At 49.1% G+C, this 10,198-nt stretch overlaps 1 protein-coding gene across 1 annotated transcript in view; it reads right to left on the bottom strand.

Annotated features, from left to right (window-relative positions):
- Positions 1-10,198, bottom strand: part of adgra3 (adhesion G protein-coupled receptor A3) — a 34,398-nt gene that overhangs the window by 9,396 nt on the left and 14,804 nt on the right. Inside the window, 3 exon segments of the mRNA XM_010797774.1 lie at positions 6,280-6,440; positions 7,029-7,100; positions 7,208-7,353. Coding sequence (XP_010796076.1) covers positions 6,280-6,440; positions 7,029-7,100; positions 7,208-7,353 — 379 coding nt within the window.

The following is a 10,198-nucleotide window of genomic DNA, read 5'->3' on the forward strand; positions in this document are numbered from 1 at the left end:
TGCCACTTGCTTCAGTGCTTGACTGTACCTTTTTGGTCGTTTTGTGGGTTTGGATGTTTGATGTTGGCACTGTACTTGAATCCTCACACTGTATTTGGTGGGGAGGTTTCCCTGCCTAGGGCTCTACGAGGGTGTTTTTGTTTCAGGTCGTCCCACCGCACCTCCCCCAGACCTCCTGCCCAGAGCCCGTCTGCCGGCCCCCGTTCCGTCTCTGGTTCCACCCCTTGAGCCCGCCTGCCGGGCCCCCGTTCGTCTCAATTTTTTCCCCTTGAACCCGCCTGCCGGGCCCCGTTCCGTCTCAAGCTCCTCCCCCAGAGCCGCCTGCCTGGGCCCCGTTCCGTCTCAAGCTCTCCTCCCCACTTCTGTGCGCCCGTTTGAGTCCCTGGCCCGAGCTCCCCGCTTCGGGCCTGTCGAGGCCTCCGGCCCGTCCTCGGCCACAACCGTTCTAGGGCGTGCCTTCCCCTGTGTCCCGGCTGTCCTGGAGGCCGTCCTCTCGTCAGCCGCCTTGAGGTTGCCGTGCCCTGTATCCCAACCGTCCTGGGTGGCGTCTTCTCATCAGCGCCCTGGAGGTTTACTGTTTTGTACCTCAACCTCCTGTGGGCCGTCTTCTCATCAGCGCCCTGAGGTTGGCCGGTCCTGTACCCAACCGCCTGGGGCCGCCTTCTCGTCAGACACCCTGAGGTTGCCCTGTTCTGTACCTCAACCTCTGGGGCCGTCTTCTCATCCAGACGCCTTGGAGGTTGCCGAGTCCTGTACCCAAACCGTCCTGGGGGCCGTCTTCTCATCAGGACGCCCTGGAAGGTTGCCCTGTTCCGTACCTCAACCCATCCTGGGGCCGTTCTTCTCATCATGACCCTGTAGGTTGCCGTGTCCTGTATACCCACCGTCCTGGGGTCGCCTTGGAGGTTGCCGTGTCCTGTACCCCAACACCGTCCTGGCGGCCGTCTTCTCGTTAGACGCCCTTGAGGTTGCCCGTTCTGTACCTCAACCGCCTTTGAGGTTGCCGTGAACCATCCCTAAACTCACCTTGAGCTCTCTGCCCGAAACTCTCCCTTGAGCTCTCCTTTGAACTTGCCTCTGAGCTCTCAACTCGAACTCTCAACTGAACTCTCCTAACGAACTCTCCCTAGAACTCTCCCAGAACTCTCCCTTGAACTTGACTCTGAACTCTCCCTCCCCCTGAACTCTTCCCTGAGCTCTCCTTCTGAGCTCTCCCCCGAACTCTCCCTTGAGCTCTCCACTGAACTCTCACCTGAACTCTCCCTGCGAGCCCATCCTTGAACTCTCCTTGAACTCTCCCCCTAGCTCTTCTCTGAGCTCTTCTCCCGAACTCTCCCTTGAGCTCTCCACTGGAACTCTCCCTGAGCTATCCCCTTAGCTCTTCCCTTTGAGCTCTCTCCGAACTCTCTTGAGCTCTCCTCTGAACTCAACTCTCCCTTGAACTCTCCTTTGAACTTTCCTCTGAGCTCTCCTCTGAACTCTCAAACCGAACTCTCGGTAGACCCTCTCCTTGAACTTTGCCTCTGAACTCTCCCCTGAACTCTTCCCTGAGCTCTCCCTCTAGCTCTCTCTCTCCCGAGAACTCTCCCTTGCAGCCCTTCCCGACTCTCCCCTTGAGCTTCCCCACTGTAACTCTCACCTGAACTCTCCCCTGCGAGCCCATCCTTGGAACTCTCCTCTGAACTCTCCCTCCGGAGCTCTCCACTGAACTCTCACCTGAACTCTCCCCTGAGCCCATCCTTGAACTCGTCCTCTGAACTCTCCCCTTGAGCTCTTCTTTGAGCTCTCTCTCCCGAACTCTCCCTTGAGCTCCCCCCACTGAACTCTCACCTGGGCTATCCCTCTTGAGCTCTCCCTTTGAGCTCTCTCCCGAACTCTCTCCCGAACTCTCCCTGCTGAGCTCTCCGTCTGAACTCTCCCTTGAACCTCCCTGAAACTCTCAAACTGACTCTTCTACTGAACTCTCCTCGAACTTGCCTCTGAACTCTCCCTGAACTCTTCCCTGAGCTCTCCTCTGAGCTCTCCCTTGAGCTTCCTAGTGAACTCTCCCCTTGAGCTCTCCCTCTTGAACTCTCCCCTGAAACTCTCCCCTGAGCCCATCCTTTGAACTCTCCTCTGGAACTCTCCCTTGTGCCCTCCTATGAACTTCTCCCTTGAGCTCGCCACTTGAACTCTCCCTTGAGCTCTCCACTGAACTCCCCTGAGCTATCCCCTTCGAAGCTCTCCCTTGAGCTCTCTCCCGACACTCTCCCTTGAGCCTCTCCTCTGAACTCTCCCCTGAACTCTCCCTTGAACTCTCAACTGAACTCTCACCTGAACTCTCCCCTTAGCCCATCCTTCGAAATCTCCTTTGAACTCTCCCCTCGAGCTCTTCTCTGAGCTCTCTCCCCGAACTCTCCCTTGACGCTCTCCACTGACTCTCACCTGAAGCTATCCCTTGAGCTCTCCTCCTGGCTCTCTCCCGAACTCTCCCCTGAGCCTCTCCTCTGAACTCTCCCTTCGAACTCTCCTTTGAACTTCCTCTGAGCTCTCCTCTTGAACTCTCAACCGAACTCTCCGTAGACCTCTCCCTGAAACTGCCTCTGAACTTCCCCTGACTCTTCCCTGAGCTCTCTCTGAGCTCTCTCTCTCCCGAACTCTCCCTTGAGCTCTCCCGAACTCCTCCCTTGAGCTCCCCACCTGAACTCTCACCTTGACTCTCCCCTGAGCCCATCCTGAACTCTCCTCTGAACCCTCCCCTCGAGCTCTCCACTGAACTCTCACCTGAACTCTCCCCTTGAGCCCATCCCTTGACTCTTCCTCTGAACTTCTCCCCTGGAAGCTCTTTCTTTGAGCCCCTCCCTCCCGAACCTCCCTTGCAGCTCTCCCACTGAACTCTCAGCCTGAGCTCTATCCCTTGAAGCTTCCCTTGAGCTCTCTCCCGCACTCCCCCCGAACTCTCCGCTTGAGCCTCCTCTGAACTCTCCCTTGACTCTCCCTTGAACTCTCAACTGACTCTCTACTGGACTCTCCCTTGCACTTTGCCTCTGAACTCTCCCCTGAAACTCTTTCCCTGAGCTCCCTCTGAGCTCTCCTTGAGCTTTCCTATGAACTCTCCCTTGAGCTCTCCTCTGAACTCTCCACTGAACTCTCCCCTGAGCCCATCCTTGAACTCTCCTCTCGAACCTCTCCCCTTGTGCCCTCCTATGAACTCTCCCTTGAGCCTCGCCACCTGAACTCTCCCTTGAGCTCTCCACTGAACTCTCCCTGAGCTTATCCCTTGAGCCTCTCCCTTTGAGCCTCTCGCCGAACTCTCCCTTGAGCTCTCCTCTGAACTCTCCCCTGAACTCTCCCTTGAACCTCACTCGAACTCTCTCTACTGAACTTCTCCCTAGAACTCTCCCTTGAGACTTGCCTCTGAGGACTGCCTCTGAACTCTCTACTGAACTTCCCTAGGAACTCTCCCTTGAACTTGCCTTCTGACTCTCCCCTGAGCTCTCCTTTTGAGCTCTTCGCTGCTTGAGCTCTCCTATCGAACTCTCCCTTGAGCTCTCCTGCGGAACTCTCCACCGAACTCTCCCCTGAGCCCATCCTGGACTCTCCTCTGAACTCTCCTCTGAACTCCTCCTCTTGAGCTCTTTCTCCTGAGCTCTCCCTCGAACTCTTCCTCTGAGCCTCCCCTGACTTTCCTCTGAGCTCTCCCTTGAGCTCTCCTATGAACCCTCCCTTACTTCCTCTGAGCTCTCCCTTGAGCTCTCCTATGACTTTCCCTTTGAGCTCTCCTCTGAAGTGCTCCACTGAAGACTCTCCCCTGAGCCCATCGCTTGACTCTCCTCTGACCTCTCCCCTGAACTCGTCCTTGAACTTCTCCTCCTGAACATCTCCACTGAACTCTCTACCTGAACTCTTCACAGAACTTTCCCCTGAGCTCTACCCTAGAGTGCTCTCCCTGAGCTCTTCCCTTGCACCTCTACACCGGGACTTCCCCTGACTCTTCCTTGCAACTCCCTGAACTTGCACACAAGGCGGTTGTCTTGTGCCCCACCGACTCAGCCAACCTCTCGGTTGTCCTCTGCTCCACGACCTCAGGCCGGCCATGCCCGGTGTCCTGAAGCCCTCGACCACAGCCGACTTGTGGTTGTCCTCTGCTCCTCGGACTCACCGGCCCATACGCACTGTCCTGAGCCCCTCGACTCGCAAACGGCCATGCGGCTGTCTTGAGCCCCTCGACGCAACGGCCATTCGGTGAGGACCTACCGGGTCTTTGACTCAGCCTTGTACCCTGATCCCGGCCATGACTTCGGTCTTGGACCCGGACCGACCGTTGCCTTTGGTCCTTGTGCCCTGGATACCGACACACCCTAACATGGACCTCGTGACTTTTGGTACGACACACCCGGCATGACCTCGTAATCCTCGGTACCGACGACCCCGGGACATTGACCCCGAACCTTGGACCGAGAACTCCGAGCCCGACGATTCGACCGGAACCGCTGAGGAAGAGAATCGTCGGCGGACTTACGAGACACCCGTGGAGGAGGTATTCGGTCTGCTTCAAGGGCTCTCCTCCCTCGCTGAGGACCTGTCCTCCCGTCCTTGACCCCGTCTTCGTTACCCAACTGAGTCTGCTTGTTTGTTCCAGGTTTACTCAAGACCTTGAAATAAAGGTATTATCAAATGTTATATGCGTTTGGGTCCTACCTGCTTCACTCTGCGTATCAGTAACAATGAAAACGTTAACAATAACAACTCATATTTCTCGCATCAAATTACATCAAAACGCATTTTAATGGCCAAACTAACCTTAAAATAGGCATTTTCCACCGAGAATAAAACGAAGTTCGGCCATGTTTTTTTTTTCTGCAGGGAGAAATTTGAAGATCACGTGACATAGACGCCAGCCATTGGAAATTAATGGTGAAAAAAAATGTAGGGATCCTACAATTTCAGAGGCGTTTTTGTAGAAATACTACGTCCCAATTTGTGGATCAACGTAGTTATTACACGTTTTTTTGTGAGACTGGGTTGGTTTTATGCCGTTTGCCAAGACTTGATAAGTCGCTCGTAAAACACAGGAGGTATGGAAACTAAGAATACCATATGTGGTAAATTGTACAGCTAATATAACACAACACATTAGTTGTATTTCCTTTAACTGGTGGATATAGAGTTGCTGCGGGGGTGGGGTTGAGATGAACAGGCTGCAGTGGAGACGCTGCGCACAGCTGATCGACAGCTGGGACGCAAACCACCAAATACAAAAAAATAATTCAGATCCAGTCTCATGACTCCACTCCGGAGGGATTCCCCGATCATTTCTTACAGTTTCCTGTCCCCGCTACAAACACACTGCCTGAGGAAGGCTATGTGTATTATTTTTGTCATTAACCTTTTTCGGACCACTTATTTATTTATTTTGGTGACGATCCGACCTCCATGCTGCTACTCTGGTTCAAACTGCATCCACCAAACAATAAGATTTATCTCGACCTCCCCAAAATAACCAAAATCTGACACGGTGTTTTTAGCTGTTCTGTCGTCATTTCCTGCGATCTTCTTCGTAAAGTCAGTCAAAATGAATGAATGAAAGGGCGTTTTGTTTGACTACTTATAGGCAAATATGGGCGTTACGTGAAGCCCGCAAAAGCTGCACCACATTTCGAGTCGATTGTGATTTATAAAGGGAAACCGGCGTAGGAAAGTGCAGTACGCACTTTCCTCGCCGGTACGCAATGTTTGGTGAAATCGGAAAATGTCGGAACATTTCTGTACCTATTTTTTGGATTTCTACTACGTAAGCAACCTTCCCACGTGAATCCTACTCACGGCGTTATAAATGAGGCCCCTGGACATACTCTCCTTTTAGTGTCAAAAACAAAACAGTGCCTTGAATTCTGGGTAATATTTCATGTATGTGAGGCCACGGCTCCTGCTAAACCTGTTCCCTGTATTTCATAATCCCTCACCGTGATGACGGCCTCACAGATAAGATATGAGCAAGTACAAACACTGGCCCGGCCCTTCTCCTATCTCCTGTCACTGCACAAGCCCTCCGCTCCCCCTCTCTGATACCAAAATAGAGAAATTAAAGAGGCAGGCCACCGTTTGACACCACAATCTGTGTCACAACTCAACATGACTTATTTCAACATTTCAAAACGTCTGAGACGGGACAAAAGACACATCAGAGAGTGTCCCTGGAATGACTAATGGCTCAGTATCAGAGTGTGCTGCTATTTTAGGATGACATCTTTCAGCTGGGTCAAATCTGTGTGTGTGTGTTCGGGTGTGTGTCCCTACCACAGGTGAGCAGCTCGGGCTTGATGGAGGTGATGAGCTGGCCCTGCAGAGACTGAGGGAAGGAGCACTTTGTGTTCTTCACCACCATGTTCCTGTCTCTGATCCAGCGCAGCAGCCACGTCAGGTTGCAGTCACACAGCAGGAACGGTGTCTGGAACTCCCTGTGGACACGGACACACACACAGGTACAGAAACAAGACATGTTAAGTGTTGGGGAACCAACAAATATCAAGTTATAAGACCAACAGCGTTCTGCCTGATGGAAAACCTCCACCTTGCTGCCATATTTAATGCCTTTAATACTTATTATTTAAGAATTGATTTGATCATTTTGTATCTGTTATTGATGTTTTGCATATAAACATTTTTTTTTATTAAGTCTGACCCGTTTATAATGATTTTCCTAAGAACAATGGTTTACAGCATACCCAAAACAAATTCTAACTTGTGTTCCAAACAAATAATTGACTATTTAAAAGCTTGCATTTTCTCTAAAACTGCTCCAAGAAAAAATACTTTCTATCACTCAAACAAATCTCAAAATGAAAAAAAGTCCACCGTTACTGGAAATAAACAAATCCAATCGACATGTTTTACGTTGCCAGAAGGAAACGGGAGCAACATTTCTATATTTGGAACACAGCCTGTGTGTTAATTTGACAGGCAAGCAAATAGAAATATGATCAGCTGACATCCAGACAGTGTCAATCAATGGTTTATTAATGCATCTTCATTCATTTTATACTTACAGTGACTTCAGAGACGCCAAGCTGTCAAAGGTCCCCTGAGCCAAGGAGGAAAAGATGTTCCCTGAAAGGTTTCTGCAGGAAAATAGAGATTATATATCCAGGTTGATGACAAAGACAGGGTTATATAAATGCATGTTTTAGCACACACTAATATATTCATAACAATACTGTGGACTTACAGTCTGATCAGATTGGTGAGGCCCTTGAAGATGTCCACGTTGAGACAGCCGATGCTGTTGTTAGACAAGTCCCTGTAGTACGCAGCAAACAAAGTTTTTGGTTAATAAGTTCCACTTTTCAGCATAAACACAAGATGACAGTTACACTTGTTTGAAACACCATCTATGAGTAAAAGGCTGGGAATGTTTACCAACAAGATAAGCCATATGAGAAGAATGGATAAACAGAGAAATAATGACGTTGCCGAGTTAAAGCGTAGCAGGGTTTTTGAGGGGAGAAAAAAAGTGAAACGGGGACAGGTTGAGGCAAAGAGCCCAAATATTCACCTGACAGGTTAACAACGTTCAAGGTGATTTCAGATAACGTGTCTGTGTGGGCCTCCGGGGGGAAACCTACACATCTGAGGCGGAGGATTAATCGCCTTTGATTAACGTCAAAAGCGTCAGGAAAAAAAAGTGTGTGTTTCTCCTGGTGGATGTGATCTGACACGATGTCTCCGGCAAACATCAGATGGAAGTGTCTGAGAATGCTGACGCCTTTTCAGGAGGAATCAAAGGCGAGTCCGGGAGCGAACACGGAAAATACTGATCCTGCCGCTGTGAATTATACTCAATTTGAAGGATCTGCCGAGGGGAAATATTCACTGCAGGCTCCTGGAACTTTTAGCACACCGTTCTCTGAAGCACATATACTTCAAATGTGTGAGAGTCTGTAAGACAAAGCTTATACCAGGGGTGTCCAAACTACGGCCCGGGGGCCAAATGCTGCCTGTTGTCCATTTCTAATTGGCCATCAGCAAATTCCTAAAGTATAACGGTATATGGCCCCCCACCTGAAAGTCATGTTTGTCTTATATTGTACTTCTTAAAAATATATGTGAGCCTATATTACACAGTCGTTTTCATATGTTAATAAGTCCACTATTCAAAGACATTCAGTCAATTAGAGCTGACAAATCTTTCTTTTATTTCCATAACAAGCTTTAAAAAGACCCTTCATATTTCCCCTTATTATAAGCAATCTGAGGCTTCCGTATTAAGGGATGAGCTGCAACTGAAACCCAATGGAGAGCTGTGATGTTTCTTCAATCATATTCAAGTAGAAAGCATCATTTACCTACATTTGATTGATTTTGCTGAATTATAATTTAACCTATGAGGCAGTATACCTCACCTCTAGTGAGGGGCCCAGCCCTTTGTATGTGGCCCTCAGTGAAAATAGTGTGGACACCCCTGGCGTATACAGAACAAGAAGGAAATGTGCTATTTGTCTTCCCAGAGAGATAACATCTAAAGAAACCAGTCACAGCAACTCAAAGGTTCAAAGTCAGCGCAGCTTCACATATTCTCCTGTGAGTGATCCAATCATTGTGAAGAAACAAGAGCCTGGGAGAAGACATTACCTCAGCGCACCAGCTGAACAGTGTCCTGGGGTGCTGGAGGAATGTGATCCCCACACAAACCTGGAAAATGTCTGTTAGGCATACGCTAACATCCGAGCGTTTCTGTAATTATTGGTGTTGGTGCTTCAGGTACCAGCTGGGGATTTTACTGCGTGAGGTTATTAGTTCCACTTGGAAGGAAAGAGAAAAAGGCTTCTTTTACAGGCTTGCCAATTTGTGCAGGCATTGTGTGTCAGGGGAAGGATAAACCAGGTTGGAGGGAGGGGGAGGGGGGCGTGAGGACAGACTTCATCTCTCTTTATCACCTGGACTCAACTTCTAGAGTTACAACAAGGGACTGAAGACAAGGGGAGACTACTGTTATTACTCTCTTTTACCGTATCGGAGTTATTTTCACTAAAATAAAAAGATTTAAACATTTCAATTAAAAGCGCAACATTGTGCAAAAGTTAATATCTGAGTGTTTGGTCTGAAATGTTTTTGATGTGTTGAACTTATTATCTCCTTCTTCTACCGCCTTCTCTTTAAATAGCACTGCCCTTTGAACACATGAGAGGAAAAGCTGCTCCAAATGGCACGTCTTGAATTGAGAAGAAACCTAATTAGGCCACACTCCACCTCTCCGCGTCGTTAACTAACTTTAGTGGGGATGTCCTGAGGGCCGCCGACGGTTGTGTTTTTGACTCCGGACCGCGACGACACCTCGATCTGTTCTTCCGCCCAGTCGGGGGGGGAAGTGGAGGAGTGACGTTAACTGAGTCGGAAGGATATACAGAAGACCGTATAATCGAGGGTGGTTACTTCTGAAGGATAGTGGTGTCTCCCTAGACATCGGAGTGTACGCTACAACAAGGGCAAACCAATGCGGCGGTCTCCATTGTTTCAATTAACCGGGGGAGGCGGGGGGAGCCCCATTAAAGTTTGCTCTCCAACAGTGGTGGCTCACTTTTCCCGCCTCTTTCTCTCTGCCACTTCCTCTCCTCCTACTTCATACTGCGACCCTGGTAACTACAGTTGTGACTCGGTTGTAGTCTCCGAACCCGGTAGGCGACAATGTTAGCGTTTGTTGCGAGCGGTTCTAAACTTTTGCTCCTCAATTCATTATATAGTCTTTCCTCCAAAACACACTGATAATGATTCCAACCTAAAGTTTCCGTAGGTACTATTGCTATAGTATGCTCATCCTCAAACCGTTAATATTTTGTACAACTCTCTAACCCCTATACGTATATAATATTTCAACGGTTATTATAATGGAAAAAGAAATTGTCGAATTTACCTACGGTTATCTTCGAGGGTTAATCCCGGTTAACGTAATGTTTCGTTGAATTGCGTGGTAGAATCACTGATTTTTCGGAGAAAAAGTTTTTTCAACCTAACAATAAACGGTAAATCAAAACAAATAATATGATTTTTCTACTAATGTACGTACACTTTTATAGTTTTTGTAACACTTATATACGACATAACTAAAAGAGGGGGGTAAGGATATAAATGAATTCGTGTGCTAAGGGAGGCAGAAAACAGGGATAGAACATAGAACTGAGACGGCCCACAAACTAAAAGGGAGGTCGCCACTGCCGGGGGG

The sequence above is a fragment of the Notothenia coriiceps genome, unplaced genomic scaffold (genome assembly GCF_000735185.1).
Source record: "Notothenia coriiceps isolate Sejong01 unplaced genomic scaffold, NC01 NC01_scaffold00038374, whole genome shotgun sequence".
NCBI classification, from domain to species: Eukaryota; Metazoa; Chordata; class Actinopteri; order Perciformes; family Nototheniidae; genus Notothenia; species Notothenia coriiceps.